The 20,610-nt window shown below is 37.8% G+C and overlaps 1 protein-coding gene across 2 annotated transcripts in view; it reads left to right on the plus strand.

Moving 5' to 3' along the window:
• The window catches only part of SH3D19 (SH3 domain containing 19), a 186,525-nt gene extending 170,176 nt beyond the window's left edge, over nucleotides 1-16,349 (plus strand). For both annotated transcript variants that reach the window (XM_042935313.1, XM_042935315.1), the window contains 7 exons: nucleotides 977-1,107; nucleotides 2,957-3,015; nucleotides 5,129-5,331; nucleotides 6,067-6,119; nucleotides 10,215-10,401; nucleotides 10,840-10,937; nucleotides 14,434-16,349. In XM_042935313.1, coding sequence (XP_042791247.1) covers nucleotides 977-1,107; nucleotides 2,957-3,015; nucleotides 5,129-5,331; nucleotides 6,067-6,119; nucleotides 10,215-10,401; nucleotides 10,840-10,937; nucleotides 14,434-14,538 — 836 coding nt within the window. In that variant the 3' untranslated portion in view covers nucleotides 14,539-16,349. The remainder of the gene's footprint in view (nucleotides 1-976; nucleotides 1,108-2,956; nucleotides 3,016-5,128; nucleotides 5,332-6,066; nucleotides 6,120-10,214; nucleotides 10,402-10,839; nucleotides 10,938-14,433) is intronic.
• The last annotated feature ends 4,261 nt before the right edge of the window (nucleotides 16,350-20,610 follow it).

Here is a 20,610-nt window from a genome sequence, read left to right on the forward strand (position 1 = left end):
ACAGAGGATCCCAAGCTCCCTGGTGATAGCAGGAAGCCCAATGTGATGCAGGGTTCAAACTCCCGAACAATGAGATCATGACCTGAACCAAAGTTGGATGCTTAACCTACTGAGCCACCCAGGTGCCCCATAATGAAATTAGTTCTAATTTAATGAGGGAAATAATTTTCTCCTAAGAGTTGCAAAACCTACACACAGAACTTAGCTATTACTTATGTGATGAAAATACACATTTTTTGTAATCAATTTTTAAATACCTTTTATATTCAAGGCTAAAATAAACTCCTATTTTTTTAGATTTATTTATTTATTTTGAGGAGGGGGAGGGGCAGAGAGAGAGAGGAAGAGAGAGAATCCCCAGTAGGCTCCACACTTAGTGCAGAGCCCAACATGGGGCTCAATCCCACGACCCTGGGATCATGACCTGAGCTGAGTCACATGCTCAACCAATTGAGCCACCCAGGTGCCACTACAAATAAACTCATGATTTATTAAAACTTCTTATAATCTACTTGGTAGACTGATTTTTATTTCAGTGTGAGTAGATTTACTTGCTAAGGAACTATACTAGTCCCTTAGTTAATATTTTATATTGAAATGATTTTTAAGCATGATTGAAAATAATACTATTCTACATGTCTATAAAATATTTCATTGCTGAAGATGTATTTAGCAAAGGGTTTATATTAACCTGGTAGGAACCATTGACCAACAAAATAGTTTTTTTTAACCATCTCCCATCAATTGGTGCATGGTAAATACATTTAATTTGGCCTTTAAAAAGGAAGCTTATAATAACAATATCCTCCCAAAAAAGAATATGTTTTTTAAGTCAATTTTATTAGTATAATCTGTTCTTAAAATCAATAGAATGTACTGCCTCAGTGGACAGAACTGAAAGCTACTTTGTGCACTGCTTTAATCAAATCTGCAACCAAGAGAATTCATCATACATAATTATAATTTTATGTTACAGAGCAAGTTGATGATTTGCACCTCACTTCTGGAGAAATTGTTTATCTTCTGGAAAAAATAGACACAGATTGGTATAGAGGGAAATGTAGAAACCAGACTGGTATATTTCCTGCCAACTACGTCAAAGTAATTGTAAGTGGGTAGTGCTTGTTTAAATTGGTCATATATTTGGTGGGTTCTATGTGACTTGCAGTTTGGAAAAAACCAGAAGCCTAGATAGCCTAGATTCTTTTTTTTTTTTTTTTTTTTTTAAGTTTATTTATTTATTTTTGAGGTGGTTAGGGGCAAAGACAGAGGGAGAGAGAGAGATTCCAAGCAGGCTTCACAAAGTCAGCACAGAGCCTATTGCGGGGCTGTAACCCACGAACCATGAGATGATGACTTGAGCCAAAATCAAGAGTTGGACGCTGAACTGACCGAGCCACCCAGGCACCCCAAAACCTAGATTCTTATATTCTAATTCTCTGTCTTCCATTGATCCCTTTGGTATTTGGAAAATTTTTAAAAGAAAATTTTTGTTCAGCTAGGCAATGATTAATTTTATTATATTATATGGAGTATTAAAACTTAATGCCTAAATGCTCTCTGAAATCTAAGGTGAAAAATGCAGGTCAACTAGTGAACCAACTTGGAGGGTGGATAAGCACTAAAGGATACATATTAATTATTTGAAACATTTAGTAAACAATAATTAAATGTTACTGGATAGTCCTGAAGGAATGTCCCCTGAGATTATGGTGCCAAGTTTTCTTTGAGGTAGATTTCACTTTTGGTTTCTTTCATCCTTTCCATTCCCATTTATTTCCATTTAAAAAAATAGATTTGGGAATACTAAAGTACTTTTATTGGGGGTAGTGGTCCATTAATGATATTTCATATAATAATTTCAAATCTGATTGGGAAAAATTATATTAAGTATCAGAATTTTTACACCTTCACAGCCTACAGTATGTGAGCCCATATTATAGAGCCCTAAGGGTAAGCCCAGGTGGCTGTGAACTATGGAGATAAAATCAGAATGCCACTTGAACATTTATATCAATAGGAAGAGTATGACTCAGTCTCTGATATAACTTATTGATACTGGAAAATATCAATAAAGCTAGCTTATATCATTAAGCTTTAACAGCTTATTTAAGTGGGAAAAAGCCAATGACTTTCCATTACACCACAAACTTAGGAAACAAATATAACAGAAAACCTGTATTTTTTCAAATATAAATGAGCTTGAGTCTCTTGAATTATAAAATGTGGGTCTTAAAAATTGTCTAGTGTATATATGCCCTGATTCTTTGGACAATCTAACCACATTCTCTAAATTAATATTAAGAATAATGTTAGTTTTAGCACTCTTTCTCATTTTTCTTCTGCCCAATGTAGCAGTACTTTAAAAAGCACAATTACCACACTGAAATCAATCACACTGAATCTGCCACATTATTGGTATAAGTGTTATTTCTAAACCTACAGGTTTAAAAAATAGTTTTAAAACTTTTAGAATTTATCAGGAAGGGTGCTGATTTATTTAATATAGACCTCTAAACCTTAAGTAGTTTTCAGACTTAGTGCATTATGGTCAATATTTTATTACAACCCAGCTCTACCGAGCCCTGTAAATAAAGTATTCTCTAAAGTGCTTGCCACTTAATAGATGCTCACTGAGTACTAATTCCTTTCTTCCTTCCCTATTCACACTGAAGGAAAATAAAATGTTCTAGAGTTATGAAAATAGAAGAAATCCACAAGTTTGATTAAAATGTTTTTGGGGGGTCAGAAAAGTATTGCAGAATTCTGCCAACACTTGGAATACGTGTGGCAGTGCGTGAATGCTTTCTGCCTAGTTTCTATCTTAAGTCGTCCTCATCTGAAGTTTTCAACTTACAGAATGTGGGAGAGAGAAAACTCAGTCCAGGGTAGGATGATATTAATGTACTTATTCTATTCTGATGTGCAAATTGTTGCCTTGACTTTGTCTTTACAGATTGATGTTCCCGAAGGAGGAAAAGGGAAAAGAGAATCCATGTCATCTCATTGTGTTAAGTAAGTTTTATTTGTGTCCTTTTGCACCAAATGCAAAGGAGGCAAGCATTTATATCCTAAAGAATTACCAAACTGAAAACACTTCGTATGTGTGATTATTCACATTCTCAGTGTGTCTTTGTAATTATGAGGAAAACTTTGTCTTAGTGGGGGGCACCAGGCTGGCTCAGCTGGTAGAGCATGTGACTCTTTACACCCAACATGGGGCTCAAACTTAACAACCCCGAGGATCAAGATTGCTTAAAAGTGAAATCTGTTTTGTTTTTTTTTTTTTTTAAATTTTTTTTTAACGTTTATTTATTTTTGAGACAGAGAGAGACAGAGCATGAACGGGGGAGGGTCAGAGAGAGGGAGACACAGAATCTGAAACAGGCTCCAGGCTCTGAGCTGTCAGCACAGAGCCTGACGCGGGGCTCGAACTCACGGACCGCGAGATCATGACCTGAGCCAAAGTCGGCCGCTTAACCGACTGAGCCACCCAGGCGCCCCAAGTGAAATCTGTTTTTAAAATAAATGAATAAAAATAAAAAGCCTTAGTGGATTAAAATTCTGATGAAAATGCGACATGTTGGAAGAAGCTGGCATAAACAATACTCTGTCATACAGGACATACAGACACACACACAGAGCCACAGACTGTCTATCCTAGAACTTCCCATAGCCTGGCCTGAGCTTGAACAGAGACAGTTTCGTTATCCAGCGCATTTTGTTTTGGCCTTCTGGTGTTTATCTACCAACATATTTTTAGAAGGTTCAGATATGTTTGCCACAGAAAATATTTTAATCTTCTAGAAATAGGAACCCTATAAAACTTGCTAGACATTTTGTATTGTTTTGTTTTTAAGAGGAACTAGAAGAAAGTAAAGGAAGAGTTAAGTTGGAGAGGTCTTCCTTTATGTCTGAAAACCTTTCCATAAATTTATATACCCTTTTATGCACCACTGTAACTCCTTTGTGATTTAAAACACTGCCACAATGCAACTTTATATTCCAGTTAAATGAGCAAATTAGTGGAATTCACTACCTGCTGAAGACTGTAAACCTGTCTTTGAATAGGTCAGACATAAGGAGATGCTCCCCGAGGACTTCAGAAAATAAATGCAAAGGTTACCACAAATAAGAAAACTTCTGATGCCACAGTAGTTGAATTCTACTTCGAGTTCAATTTTTCTCCTATTTTTAAGCAGTGTTTACTGTGTCAGCAGGTTGAATTTAAAATGGGCCTTCACAGCTATTGATCCATTGACCTGACTTAAATCAGACTTTGATTGGTGCCAGTACCAACCTTTTCTCTTCAGGCAATTGCATCTCTTTAGACTGTTGCTATTGAAACTTCCCTTTCTAAAGCCTTAAATCGAAGGTTTGGTATTAAATCATGCCTTCAGGGATATAATTTTATCTCTACTTTTATCTTATTTTCAGTCACAATTGCAGATCATTAAAGGATTGTTCTCATAATCAGAAGTGAAGCCTTTTTAAAGGTGATTCGGAAAGCATCTGTAAAACAACAGTGTTAGATATAAAATTGTTATAATTTTCCCGGTTTCTGTTTTCTTCTAACCTTCCAGTTGGGAAGGCCATTTCTCTCTATAGACAACTCACTGATGATTCAGCATATATTGAGGATACTCTGCCCAGCTTCTGCCCATTGCATTTGGCCACGGAAGTTTCCTGTCTTGCCCCGAGATTCTCAGGGTTGGCAACTCGTGAACTCAGTGCAGTTAGGATTGAGAGGGTTCAGATTCAGCCGGCCTACATATACAAAGACATGTAATGGAGTAAAGGAGTAAAGGTGATCAAGAGATATACCAGTATAGACTGGCCACAGGGGTCTCCTTTGTAATTCTCATGTACTCTGTGACCTTGATGTTAGCCTTTTTTTTTTTTTTTTTTGCTTTAGCCTTCTTGAGTAAGTTCATATCTAAAAAGTGAGGACTATCATTTAGAAATGTAGCTTATTCTTTTTATGGAAAATTTTAAATTATGCCTAGTATATCTTGTTCCATAGTAAACACAGAATAAGTATTTATTGAAAGACTAAATTAAGGTTTTAAAGCATTTTGAAAGTTAGTACTCTCTAGTTTAACTCACAAACATGATCTTCTTTGTTCAGAGGCCCAAGATGTATTGCTCGGTTTGAATATATTGGAGACCAGAAGGATGAGTTAAGTTTCTCAGAGGGAGAAATTATTATTCTTAAAGAGTATGTCAATGAAGAATGGGCCAGAGGAGAACTTCGAGACAGAATTGGCATTTTCCCCCTTAACTTTGTAGAACTCATGGAAGATCATCCCGTCTCTGGTGCAAACATTTCAAGTGAGTATAGAGAATATGGTTTTTTATTATTTTATTACGTCCTAATTCAACTAAACCAAATAACAGGATCATAATTAAGGGGCACCTGGTGGCTCAATCAGTTAAGTGCCTGACTTCAGCTCAGGTCATGATCCCGTGATTTGCGAGTTCGAGCCCCACATTGGGCCCTCTGCTGTCAGTACAGAGCCCACTTCGGACCCTCTATCCCCCTCTGTCTCTGCCCTTTCCCTGCTTGCACTCTCTCTCTCTTTCCCTCTCTCTCTCTCTCTCTCTCAAAGATAAACATATAAAAATTTTTTTAAAAAGGATAATACTTAAACTGCTTAATAACCCATATTTGTTAAAGTAGAAAGAAAAATGGTTTTTATTTTTTTTATTTTTTTGAAAAATGGTTTTTAAATGGTACTAATTATTGGGATAGTCATTGTTGTGGTAATCTCTCACAAAGATCTAGTTTTGGTGTTTTAGGTTGTTAGCAATAGCTTCATATCAAAAATGGTAAGGAATCATAGACTTTTAAACAGAAGTGGACTATCTAGTGTAACTAATGTGTATCCTACTTTACAGTAAATGAAACAGACCCAGGGAGGATGGTACCAGTCAAAGTTAGTCATTACATGAAGAGACTGGTCTGGAGTCCCAGACTTTTTATTCTCTCTCTATGGTTTTTCTCCAATACTAATACATTGTCTTTACATGTAAAGTTTTAACTTTTTTTCTTTTTTTTTAACGTAGGCACAAAAACACCACCCAAGGCCAAAAAAGAAGATTCTGGTGCAAATTCTCAGGTAGGTTTCTTGAATGGGTAACCATAGTGAAAGTCAGGTTTCAACTCTTGGAGGAATATTAAAATCATAATTATCATAAGTATCAAGAGAAAATTTCAATTCATGTTGCAAATGTTTGAAATAAATTGGTAATACCTTTTACTGTGTATATTAGAGCTCATGCAAATGGGTTAGAAAGACATGCAAATGCTGATAGAAAACAAGGAAAAAGACATGATTGGAATATTCATAAAAGAGATACTGTAAGTGACTGATATTAAATTTTAAAATTTTTTTGTTTTTTTAATGTTTATTTATTTATTTATTACTTCCTTTCTTTATTTTTGTTTTCAGTATATGAAATTTATTGTCCAGTTGGTTTCCATACAACACCCAGTGCTCATCCCAAAAGGTGCCCTCCTCAATACCCATCACCCACCCTCCCCTCCCTCCCACCCCCCATCAACCCTCAGTTTGTTCTCAGTTTTTAAGAGTCTCTTATGCTTTGGCTGTCTCCCACTCTAACCTCTTTTTTTTTTTTTTCCCTTCCCCTCCCCCATGGGTTTCTGTTAAGTTTGTCAGGATCCACATAAGAGTGAAACCATATGGTATCTGTCTTTCTCTGTATGGCTTATTTCACTTAGCATCACACTCTCCAGTTCCATCCACGTTGCTACAAAGGGCCATATTTCTTTCTCATTGCCACGTAGTACTCCATTGTGTATATAAACCACAATTTCTTTATCCATTCATCAGTTGATGGACATTTAGGCTCTTTCCTTAATTTGGCTATTGTTGAGAGTGCTGCTATAAACATTGGGGAACAAGTGCCCCTATGCATCAGTACTCCTGTATCCCTTGGGTAAATTCCTAGCAGTGCTACTGCTAGGACATAGGGTAGGTCTATTTTTAATTTTTTGAGGAACCTCCACACTGTTTTCCAGAGTGGCTGCACCAATTTGCATTCCCACCAACAGTGCAAGAGGGTTCTCGTTTCTCCACATCCTCTCCAGCATCTATAGTCTCCTGATTTGTTCATTTTGGCCACTCTGACTGGCATGAGGTGATATCTGAGTGTGGTTTTGATTTGTATTTCCCTGATGAGGAGCGACGTTGAGCATCTTTTCATGTGCCTGTTGGCCATCCGGATGTCTTCTTTAGAGAAGTATCTATTCATGTTTTCTGCCCATTTCTTCACTGGATTATTTGTTTTTTGGGTGTGGAGTTTGGTGAGCTCTATAGATTTTGGATACTAGCCCATTTTCCGATATGTCATTTGCAAATATCTTCCCATTCTGTTGGTTGCCCTTTAGTTTTAATGTTTATTTTTGAGAGAGAGACAGAGTGAGAGTAGGGGAGGGGCAGAGAGAGAGGGAGACACAGAATCTGAAGCAGACTCCAGGTTCTGAGCTGTCAGCACAGAGCCCGACATGGGGCTCGAACCCACAAATTGTGAGATTGTGACCCAAGCTAAAGTCGGACACTTAACCAACTGAGCCACCCAGGTGCCCCGTTTTAAATTTATTTTTAATATATTTTTTTTTAGTGTTTATTTTTGAGAGAGAAAGAGAGAGACAGAGCATGAGCAGGGGAGGGGCAGAGAGAAAGGGAGACACAGAATCCAAAGCAGGCTCCGGGCTCTGAGCTGTCAGCACAGAGCCTGAGGTGAGACTCAAACTCATGAACCGTGAAATCATGACCTGAGCTGAAGTTGGACGCTCAACTGACTGAGCCACCCAGGCATCCCTTAAATTTTTTTAAATGTTTATTTATTTTTGAGACAGAGAGAGCACAAGCGGGGGAGGGGCAGAGGGTGAGGGAGACACAAAATCCAAAGCAGGCTCCAGGCTCTGGGCTGTCAGCACTGTCTGACACAGGGCTCAAACTCACGAACTGTAAGGTCATGACGTGAGCTGAAGTCGAATGCTTAAGGAGCTGAACCACCCAGGTGCCCTGATATTAAAAAAGTTTTTAACTAGGGCGCCTGTGTGGCTCAGTTGGTTGAATGTCTGACTTCAGCTCAAGTCACAATATCACAGTTTGTGAGTTCAAGCCCACATCAGGCTTGCTGCTGTCAGCAGAGAGCCTGCTTCAGATCCTCTTTCCCCCCCTCTCTCTGCCCCTCTCCCACTCATGTTTTCTCTCACTCTTTCTCTCAAAAATGAATAAACATTAAAAAAAAAGAAAAAAAAATTCACCTTATTAGTAATCAAAGAAATACCTTGTAAAGCAGCAATAAGATACCATTAACCTATCCATTTAACAAAGATTCAATACAATTCAACACTAAAGAAGTAATTATATGAATGCTAAAATAGAGGAAGTACAGGGGCACCTGGATGGCTCAGTCAGTTAAGCGTTCAACTCTTGACTTCAGCTCGGGTCATGATCTCATGGTTGGTGAGATTGAGCCCCTAGTAGGACTCTGCACTAGTGGTGCTGAGCCTGACTGGGATTCTTTCTTCACCTCTCTCTGCCCCTCCCCTGCTCACGCTGTCTCTGTCAAAATAAATAAATTTAAAAAAAGAGAAAGTACAGATTATTACATTATTATTGTTTCTCACCCCAAAAAAAGGATTAAAAAATGGGACAAGATTTTAGTCACAAAGATGTTCATCGTGGTGTTGTTATAATAGGAAAAAACTAGAAGCAAACTAACTATGACCATTATTAGGAGAATGTTCTGAGGCCACGAATACTAGATTTAGAAAATAAATGTCATGGGAGGAAAATATGTTATAGGGAAATTGGATATATAGCGTAATAAGACTAGAAGGAAATACATTTGTTAACATGCAATTGCCTAGTTGCCTTTAGGTGGTAAGATTATCTAGGTGGGTGGGTTTTCCCCCCCACCTCTTCACTTCTTCATACATTTTCAAACTTTCCAGGTGTTTGGGAACATTTGTAATATTTGTATAATGAGAGAAAAAATGGCTTAAAAACTTTATGTAGCATGACTTCAGAAGTGTCTAAACTGAATTAGGAATGTGGATGACTTCCATTGTTTATTTGCAACATATTGTAGAAGAATGAGCCTGATGGGGTCATTGTCAATATGTCACTGGTAATTGGGCTGTGTGTTTCTTAATTCTTTCATCACCACGCACTGATTAAATCAAACAGGGAAGAAGGTGACTACAGTTCTCCAGAAGGAAATATTCACGTTGCTGCCTACATGTCTTGGGAACAAAAGTACCATTCGTTAGTATTGATTACTCAAGTGCAAGAACAAGAGGGGTTTTTGTTTGCTTTTTTTGTTTTTGTATTATAAGCCATCAGTTGTTGCAAACTTAAGATGTGTTAGGCACTGTGCCAAGTGTGCTTACATGCATGACCTCATTTGATCCTTGCCGCAACACTAAGGTGAAGCTGGGGGTGGGTCTGAAACCTAGGCCTGTCTAGCTCCAACCCTTTGCCTTAGCATTATCCTCTCTTCCCTGCTTAAGCTCCTCAAACATTGGCTTCCCATCTTGACTTGGCAGAGACACCTTTTTGCAGATCAAAACCTTCCTCCAGTGTGTTTGGGGTAAAAGCATTCTTGTTGGAGCATTCCATCATACTAACCCACCATGTTTGGGTCATTACCCTGCCAGCCTTAGAACTAACTACACCTCATAAAATTAAAAATGTGAATTAATGAAGTCCCATGCTATGGAATCTGATAGCCTCTGAATCAGGTAAAGACCAGGGATTAACAGCCTGTTCATAATTTGGGTAAAGAAGAGCTTCACTGAAAATTATGAGCTTTACCAGAGTTTTCTCATAGTGTCATAAATACTATATGCTTTTACCTAATGTTTTTAATGTAACTAATGTCATAGATCATACTTAGAGAAAAGTTTTTGCTTAAGTACTATATGTACTTTAAAAGCAGAAAAGCTAGAAATCCCATTGTATCTGTCATTTAGAATTATATTTTTAAGAAAAAAAGTTATTGGAAACTTTTATTTCTGAAAGCTGGTAGCAACATAAAATGTTAGGTGATTTAAAGAAGCGTTCAGGCTTTGAAATCTTATGACCCCTTAGCTTTTTCCCCCATTGCTTTTTAAGCTTTGTAGAAATCAATGTCAAATAAAATCTCACATTCCTTACCAAACTTCTGATTTCTAACAGGATAATAGTCTTTCTGGAGAATGGTGTGAAGCGCTTCACAGTTTTACAGCAGAGACCAGTGAAGACTTAGCTTTCAGGAGGGGAGACCGGATCCTGATCCTTGAGCATGTGGACTCTGACTGGTACAAGGGCAGACTGCATGACAGGGAGGGGATCTTCCCAGCAGTCTTTGTGCGACCCTGCCAAGGTGTGACAACTACAGAAATAACAGTTACTCTCTAAGGGGAGAAAGCCTGAAACCTTTGAAATGATATGTATTTCTTTTCCCTCTGGCTATGCTCAGTTTAACTTGTTTGCCTACATTTGAAAGAGTTGATTCATAAATTTATGGAAAGTCTCTTCATATACTTTGTTGGCATTATGGGGGGAGGGGAAGACAAAAATGCCTTCACTTAATAGTGGCTAATTTTGTCTACTAAATGTATTTTGTATAGTTTTTTTTCCTGCTAGGAAAACATCACCTTTTTGCAAGTTAAATAAATTCAAAATTAATTGAAATTATTCTGTCCTGAGAATGAAAAGCATGGGGGGGGGGGGGTGTAGGAGGAGTGGTTCTTAAAATGTTTGATTTGTGTTTTAGTCTAATGTCTTTCTACACATATTTGAATTTTTGGTATCTTCACAGCTGAGGCAAAAAGTATGGCTGCTTTAGCACTTAAGGGGAAGAAGGCCAAAGCCTTATATGATTTCCATGGGGAGAATGAAGATGAACTTTCCTTTAAGGTCAGAATGTGTGTCTTTTTGTAACCGCATTAATAAATTTTGAAGTGTCTTCTACTGAAGGGTGGAACATTTGGGTGAAGTATTGATCATTAGCTAAGAATGAACAGATCTCAGACCCTAATTCTAATGGACGGAATTAGAGAAGGTGAATAGGGCACATTTAAATTATCAGCAAGGTGTTTAGGCCCTTAAAACCTTCCTGACTTGATAGCCCTACAATCCCCGACGACTTCCTTATTCCTAGGCCTTGTAACATCCGACCTCAACAATATTGGAGTTTTCATTCATCCCTAGAAAAGGATGATTCTCTACATGGCCTTGGCAGCCTGCTACTGTCCTCTCTGAGATCAGATGGTACCACCATTGGCGGCTGCAGTAGTGTCCCTAAGACACTGGAGTATTGTCCACAAAGACACTGATTAGAATTTGAGGAAATGATCCCAAAAGGTTAAGTTCCTTTGCAAAGGTTTTTTTTTAGAGGCCTAAAATTTACTTTACTGAAGAAGTACCTCTTCTTTTTTGTTTGTTTTTTGAGTAAAAACTGAGTATTTCCATGATCCTCTTTCCCCAGCCTACAACTGGACCATGGTCAGAGGACAGCACTCAGGACAGTACTTTGGCACTGTTCTTTTTTTTTTTTTTTTTTTAATGTTTATTAATTTTTGAGATAGAGAGCATGAATGGGGGAGGGTCAAAGAGAGGGAGACACAGAATCTGAAGCAGGCTCCAGGCTCTGAGCTGTCAGCACAGAGCCTGTCGCAGGGCTCCAACTCACAGACCGTGAGATCATGACCTGATCCGAAGTCGGAGGGTCAACCGACTGAGCCACCCAGGCGCCCCTGGAACTGTTCTAAGAGGAAGGAGGATGGGTGTCGTAGTAGTTGCTGTCAGAACAGCCCGTGTCAGACGCTGGGAAATTCTCCATCATCAGAGATAAGCAGCCAGAGACGGGGCTACAATAGAGAGGAGTGACTGGGCAAGATGAGACTTGATGTTGTGTGTACCCCCACACCCGTCTAAAACAAAACGGGGATCTTGGGGAGTCACGGAGTAAGGGACAATGCAGAGATAAAGTCTGTATAAAGTTGCTGACTCTCCTATTTTGTTCGGAGTTTTCCATTCTGAGAATTTCTTCTTTTTCATTTTAAAATGTCATTTCTTTTTAAAATAATGTCATTTCTTTTATAAAATGTTGTTAGTAAATGATGATATTTCTTAATGCAGAATTATAATTTGGTGACCCTGTATCAGTTCCTTTTTTTTTTTTTTTTTTTCCCCCTCTTAATTTCTTGGTCCTTAAAATCCAAATGTTTGGAAACCATTGCCCTTGTCCCTTTCAGTCATGGGCATCAGTGGCTCATACTTCATTCTTGTGATCTTTACTGCAAGTGAACAATCTGGATTCAAAGTATTTACATGTTATTTTGGCCTTAATGTCAGTGTAATAACAGACCTCATAGTATCCTCTAGAAAATAGGTTGTCTTCATTTTACAAATTACTGTCTGAAAGCAAGGTAATTCTAGAGTTTTTTAGTTAAGGAATTCTGCACAGCTGTCAGTATTGTTAATCATTAATATTTTATTAAATATTCACAGAATATTAGTAGAACTTTTTTTTGAAAAAGAAATTGTGCTAGCCATTAGTAAACTGACATGGTATGTACATAAGGACCAGAGCCAAAAAAAAAAAGTTTCATTCAACTATTATGTCATAATTTAGGAACCAGAAGGAACTTATTTGTAATATAAATTTTGAACAGCCAGAATTTTTACGGATTTTGGCAGAGTATAGTAAATTAATGACATTTGATAGTCAGCATTTTTCCTTTCCATTTTCCATAAAGAAAGGCCTTAAATCAAACCATTTTTCCAGAGGGCAATGTACTAGTGCTACAAATAAAATCCATTTAGCCTGATAAAGATATTCTTAAAAGTAGCCAGGGTCATCTTGAACCATTATAGAATCTTAAACCCAGATTCTAAGAAATGGTTAGAATCCATAAAGAACAAAATAGTTTCAGGAGATAATTGTAAAAATTATGTCCTCATCTGTTGAGGAATTATAATATTCACATGAATGAGACATACAGCGTCTTTGACTAACCTGATGAGGGTAAATCAGTGTTCTGAGTCAGGGAGAAGCCCTTTAAAGACAGGAAAGATCCGATTCTGTGTCTCCCTCTCTCTCTGCCCCTCCCCCGTTCATGCTCTGTCTCTCTCTGTCCCAAAAATAAATAAAAAACGTTGAAAAAAAAAAATTTAAAAAAAAGGGGCGCCTGGGTGGCGCAGTCGGTTAAGCGTCAGACTTCAGCCAGGTCACGATCTCGCGGTCCGTGAGTTCGAGCCCCGCATCGGGCTCTGGGCTGATGGCTCAGAGCCTGGAGCCTGTTTCCGATTCTGTGTCTCCCTCTCTCTCTGCCCCTCCCCCGTTCATGCTCTGTCTCTCTCTGTCCCAAAAATAAATAAAAAACGTTGAAAAAAAAAAAATTTAAAGACAGGAAAGAATGTAAATTTGATCGTGAGGCCACAGAAGCATGGAATAAACCAAATGGTAGAGGAGGATACCATTATGTGGAAGAATAAATGTAGAGTACAAAATGCTCAGGATGTTGGGAAAGGCAATTATAATAAAAGCCTTTCTAAGTAAAAAGTCCACTGTAAGATGTGGTGGCCATGTTGCCCAATGGTTAGCAATACAGGCCCTCGAAATCACACTAGATTGGAATCCTGTCTCTACCACTAACTAGATATGTGACACCAAGGAATCTATGTAATCTCTTTGGGCTTCAAGTTCCTTCTCTTTAAAATACAGAAGTCTATAAGGATCTCTCTCTTAAAATGGCACAATAATAGTAACCACCTCTAGGATGCAGTGTTGTTTAAATGAGTTAATTCCTATGAAGTACATAAGGTAGGACACGACCTATCATAAACACAGGACTTATTCTCTTACCTCCAAGTCTTTGTTTAAATGTCACCTTCAATGGGGCATTCCCTGACTGCCCTAATGAGAAGGCAGTCCCACATTGTCTGTCCTCCTCTGCCAGCTTATTTATTTGTCTCCCTACTCTAAACTGAAGTCTTTATTCATTGTTGTAGCCATAATGCTCAGAACAGTGTCTGACATATGGTGGGTACTCAATAAGTAATTTTTACATGAAAAACTATATATATAATATATATGACAGCTAATACTATTATTAAAGAAGTATTTTAGATTAGGAGTAATTGGGGGGAGGGTACAAAATGCAAACAGGAAAATAAAACTAGAGCAAGGGTGAGAAAGGCAAAGGAACAGGCTCTGAGGAGAAGTAGCATACAAGGAAATGGTGTCATAAGGTATAGATCATTGTGGTGTATCATTTAATCCTCTGGGCAAATCAGGATCAGTGAGTTACATAAAGAGAAGATTAACCATGCCTGTCCAGGTAGACTGCTTACCATGCTTATTCTCAACAGAAACTAATCATTATTTCCAATTTTTGTCTTCTTACAGGCTGGAGACATCATAACAGAGCTGGAATCTGTAGATGATGACTGGATGAGTGGAGAACTAATGGGAAAATCTGGAATATTTCCCAAAAACTATGTTCAGTTTTGACAAGTCAGCTAAAGGTGAAGCTTGACTGTGTTTTTCAGCACAAGAACTCACTTGAACTATCACTTTGACTATCAGATATGTTTTTGCACTATTTTTTTAAACTGAATGAAATACCTATGCTGTACATGGTACACTAGAATTTTCTGAAAGCAGAATATGATTTTGTAGTCAGCTTTCATTCACAGTAGAAACCTGTACATGGAAACCCATAAGCAAGCCTTGATGTTCTATCAAGGAAGACATCAAGCAGGATTAGCAAGGCAGACAGACACTTCCCCTGGGGAGAGCATCAAGTGACATGGCAGCATGGGGAGGCTTACAAGCAAAAGTTGCACTTAGACATCTTTTCATCAGCACAAGGAAATTAACCATGCTTCTTCCATTTTTTACTTTAGTTTAAAAAGAGGACATTTGATATTCTCCGTGCTGTAACTATCAGGACATAGTTGGTAATCTAAATTTCATTGTTGATATTCAAATTAATTCTAACCACTTAAGCGCATTATCCCTTATTACCAGGGCAAATCTGTGCTTCAGGTGAGGCAGTTTATTAACTAGTTGGGGCCTTTATAAGCACGTGGTGAATCAGCTCGTGCTCATCGAATGCTCCTTGTGTTACTAAGTATTTCCCCTTTGTCTAAGGATTTAAGGGTGATTAAAATTTGATGTATCTTAGTCAAAAGAACCAAAATCATCTTGAAATGCCTTGCTAATACAACTAACCAATCATTCCACCTACCTGCCATACCTTCTCTCTTCCATGTATATTTTATGTTAACAGGGTTATTATAAAGCACATTTTCTGAATCTGCAATCATTCTTTTGACAATTACTGGTACCCAAAGAAAAATTCGTTTTCTTTGTGTTACCCCAGTAATATATAAAAACTGTCTTGTTATAGTGGTACATTATGAATTGCATATATCTCAGAATACAGAGCAACGGTTAAAACAGAAAACACCAAACCCCCACAGCTCATTTCTTCCCATTATAATCAGAATGAAAAATAATTTAAGAAGACCGAAGGCTGATAGTTATTTGGGCTTTTTCCCCCAGCTCATCCCTGAACAAATTATTAGAGCAAATGAAAAACCACTTTCCTGGTATCCATTTGTTATGCATTCCAGGCTTAAGATAAAAGTGGTTCTTTATGTGACTGAATCAATTACAGTTTATGGGCTTAAGCCAAATAGGTCGAAGACAATCTTCAAACAGATCAATGGAATAGAATTTCATTGGAAATGTAAAACACTTGCCCAACAATGTTCATGACTTTCTTCTATTTTTGAGAAGAATTCATATACTAGACCACTTGTTTGCTTTTGTTATGATTTCCCATTGTCCAAAAAGTTAGGCAGCCAGTTGTCAAACCATTATATGAACACCATGTGGGGTTCTGTAAGGGAAGAGATGTTTACTGTCTTTGATGGAAATTCATCTTCCATTTACATGATTACAATTGATTTGGGAATATGGGAGCTGTTTTGGTTAAAGAGGACAGTATAAAGAAAACTCTTGTCAAATCTCAAGAGTAATTTTACGAGAAATGAATGACAGCGTTATCTTGACTAAATTTTTATTTGCAGCAAGGTGCACAACAATAAGGAAGTGGGGATGTGTCTGGAATAGGATGGGGGTATGTTATTTTGCCTGTGTAATTTTAACATCATATATCAAAAGATCATGAAAGCCTAGCTTTATTGGAGAAAAATATTCCTCTTAAATTTTGGCCTTGTGTTAGCAGAATGATAAGTGCAATAGTTGTAAATCTACTTGACACTATAATAAACTGAGCTGAACTTTTCAAAGTCCTTTTCTCATACTCGACTGAGTTTTTTGAGAATGGAGATGGTACCTTTGTATCTCCAGCCCTTTGCACCATGTATGTAGACTCAATAAAAGTTGGTTGGTTGGTTGGTTGGTTGGTTGGTTGGATGATTGGTAGATTGGTTGGTTAGATGGAAAGCTTTCACATATAGCAATACTATCTCAGATCCCCAAGATCCAGTATTTTTCCTCCTTAATTTGTAGACAAAAATCTTCATTGAAACAAAATTCACAGTTTGTATCATTTCACTCCTTCATGACACCTTTTTTGCTTGCCACTTATTACCCAGTCAACTGACAAAATGCCGGAATGTTGCTCAGTATGGGTTTTCATAGGTATTTCCTCGTTCTCTGTATTGATTGAACATATTACAATTTTTTCTATAGGAAAAAAATTTTTTTTCTATAGGATTTATTATACATCAGTACTCTTTTAACAATAATTGTTTGGTTTTTATTTTAGTATCTCAGTTTCTTAAGCTGAGATAAATATACCTAGTGAAATAGCAATGGATATTTGAGCTAATTATAAGGAAATATTTGTTAAAATCATTAATAGTTTATTCCTTTCAATTAATGCCAAATGTACATGAACCATATGATTCATAATTCAATGCCATTTTGAATATTTAACACTGGATTTTTTTCAGAACTAATAGGAAATCATTTTCTAACCTATGCCTTTTTACTTCACTGTAGTTATAGAGGGGAAAAAAAAAATACAAAGCCTAAGTCAGAACAACAGCACCATCTAGGGGCCTCTCTCCTAATTGCAAGCTCATCCTGTTAAACCACAGAAGAGTGCAGACCAGAGCTCTCAACCTGCAGAGATTAAATGATTTGCCTAAGGTCATACAGGTATGGCAGAGCTTAAAGCGAAACCTAGCTAGTTCTACTGATTTCCAGTTGAGTACTTTTTTCGTTGTGCTAACATGATACGTTAAACAAGTAGATTTCATCTGTTTTATTGTCTATAAACAAAACGTTTCAGATATGGGGCCCCTGGGTAGCTCATTCGCTTAAGCATCCAACTATTGGTTTCAATTCATGTCATGATCTCATAGTTCATGAGTTCCAGCCCCACGTTGGGCCCCACACTGCCAGTGTGGAGCCTACTTGGAATTCCCTCTCTCTCAAAATAAATAAATAAACTTAAAAAAAAAAAACAAAACCCATAACTTCTCAGATATAACACTTATGATTAGAATGAGTTGCAGAGAATAAAGCCTTAAATTTATTTCCTCAAAAAAAAAAAATCCTGCTTAGCTTCTCAATTTTATGTACACAATTTATATTGATGTTACCTAGACACTCAAACATGAATTGATTCATTAATGGGCATTCCTTTTCAGTGTAGCAGAGAATATATGACTGCTTGAAGCATCAGATCATGAGAAGGTTTGACTGTAGGGCTGTGCTCTTGGTAACATCAACGATTCCTAAACCTAGCTTTTCATACACATGTAGATCAAAAAACTGTTGTGTTTTGGAGTCTAATAGATTAACTCAGGCACTGTTAAGCTATTTAATAAATGTATATTTGAGGATGGGATACATTCTAGATTTTTTTTTTTTAAGGAATCTTAATGGAATGTAAGCCATGGATTATTTATCTTCAAATACTGTAAATTAGGCAATAACTTGAAATATTTTTCAGGAGAAGTAAGAACTAAAGTTTATAATTCAGAAAGGAAAATTACCTTTGGTCGTATATCCTCTTTTAACAGAAATAAACTAAGAGTCTTCATACCAAAATAGTGACCTATATTTAGTTCTGCTTTACAATTAGAATAAAAAGGGCAGTGACATTTATTTCTCCGGTCATATCTAAGTTTTTTATTTAATAGAGCCCTGACTCAGAGGACCACTAAGGCCCACCACATTGTTCCCCCTGTCCCAGGTAGCCAGCAGTGAGGAGCAGAGTTGTTAACTTTCAAAGAGTGTCAGAGCATTTAACTAACCCTTCAATTCAGTACCCTACCTGAGATTACTCTATACAGACATACCTCAGTGATACTGGGGGTTCAGTTCCAGACCACTGCAGCAAAGCGAATATCACGATAAAGCAAGTCAAATGAATATTTTGGTTTTTTGGTGCATATATAAGTTATGTTTACACTATACGGTAGTTTATTAAGTGTGGAATAACATTACGTCTAAAAACAATGTACATACCTTAATTTAAAAACGCTTTATTGATAAAAAATGCTAACCATCTTCTGAGCTTTCAGCAGGTCGTAATCCTTTTGCCTCAATGTTGATGGCTGCTGACTAATGAGGGTGGTGGCTGCTGAAGGTCTTGGTGGTTGTTGCAGTTTCTTAAAATAACACAAAGTGAGGTTTGCCACATCCATTGACTCTTCCCTTCATGAACGATTTCTCTGTAGCATGCGATGCCGTTTGATAACATTTTACCCACAGGAGAACCTCTGTCAAAATTGGAGTCAGTTATCCCAAATCTTGCCACTGGTTTATCAACTCAATTTTCGAAATGTTCTAGAGTTTTTGTTGTCATTTCAACAGTCTTCACAGCTTCTTTGCCAGGTGTAGCTTCCATCTCAAGAAACCACTTAATTCATCTATAAGAAGCAACTCCTTATCTGTTCAAGTTGTATTATGAGATCACAGCAATTGAGACACATCTTCAGGCTCCACTTCTAATTCTAGTTCTCTTGCTATTTCCACCACATCTGCAGGTACTTCCTTCAATGAAGTCTTGAACCCCTCAAAGTCATCCTTGAGGGTTGGAATCAACTTCTTGTAAACTCCTGTTCATGTTGATAATCTGTCATCTTCTGATGAATCACAGTTATTCTTAGTGGCACCCAGCATCATGAATCCTTTCAGAAGGTTTTCAATTTACTTTGACCAAATCCATTAGAGGAGTATATATTTATGGAAGTCATAGCCTTATTTCTTAAATAAGAACACTCAAAAGTCCTTGATCCATGGATCAATTATTCCTTGATCCCTGGGCCACGGAACGCAATGTTGTGTTAGCAGGCATGAAAACAACATTAATCTTGTACTTCTCCATCAAAGTTGGGTGACCAGGTACATTGTCAGTGAGCAGTAATATTTTGAAAGGAATCTTCTCTGAGTAGTGGGTCTCAACAGTGGGCTTAAAATATTCAGTAAACCATGTTGTAAACAGATGTGCTGTGATCCAGGCTTTGTTCTTCCATTTATAGAGCAAAGGCAGAGTAGATTTACTGTAACTCTTTTTTTTTTAACTTTTTTTTTAAGTTTATTTATTTATTTTGAGAGAGTGTGCACGAGCAGGGGTGGGGCAGAAAGAGAAAGAGAGAGAGAATCCCAAGCAGGGTTTGCACTGTCAGCACAGAGCCCGATACAGGGCTCAAGCTCCCAAACCATGAGATCATGACCTGAGCTCAAATCAAGAGTCAGGCATTTAACTAACTGAGCCACCCAGGTGCTCCAGATTTAGTATAGCTCTTATGGGCCCTATGATTTGGGGAGTGGTAAATGAGCACTGGCTTTAAGTCACCAACTGCATAAACCCCTAACAAGAAAGTCAGCTGCTCCTTTGAAGTTTAAAAAAATTTTTTTTTTAATGTTTGTTTATTTTTGAGACAGAGACAGAGCATGAATGGGGGCGGGTCAGAGAGAGAGGGAGACGCAGAATCTGAAACAGGCTTCAGGCTCTAAGCTGTCAGCACAGAGACTGACGCGGGGCTTGAACTCACGGACCGCGAGATCATGACCTGAGCCGAAGTCGGCCGCTCAACCGACTGAGCCACCCAGGCGCCCCTCCTTTGAAGTTTTAAAGCCAGGCAGTGAATTCTCCTTTCTAGCTGTGAAAATCCCAGATGGCATCTTCTTCCAATATACAGCTGTTTTGTCTACATTGAAAATCTGTTTAGTGTAGCCACCTTCATGAATTACCTTAGCTGGATATTCTAGATAACTTGCTGTGGCTCTAGGCTTTTCTTCTATAGCTTCCTCACCTCTCTCATCCCTCATAGAATTGAGGACAGGTAGGGCCTTGCTCTGGATTAGGCTTTGGTTTAAGAGAATGTTGTAGCCGGTTTGATCTTCTATCCATATCAGCAATGAGGCTGTTTCTCTTCATCATTCGTGTGTTCACTGGAGTAGCACTTCTCATCTCCTGTAAGAACTTTACCTTTGAATTCACAATTTAACTGTCTTTTGTGCAAGAGGCTTGGCTTTTGGCCCATCTCAGCTTTCAACATGCCTTCCTCACTAAGCTTAATTATTTCTAGC

This window comes from Panthera leo, chromosome B1, assembly GCF_018350215.1.
Source record: "Panthera leo isolate Ple1 chromosome B1, P.leo_Ple1_pat1.1, whole genome shotgun sequence".
Lineage (NCBI taxonomy): Eukaryota > Metazoa > Chordata > Mammalia > Carnivora > Felidae > Panthera > Panthera leo.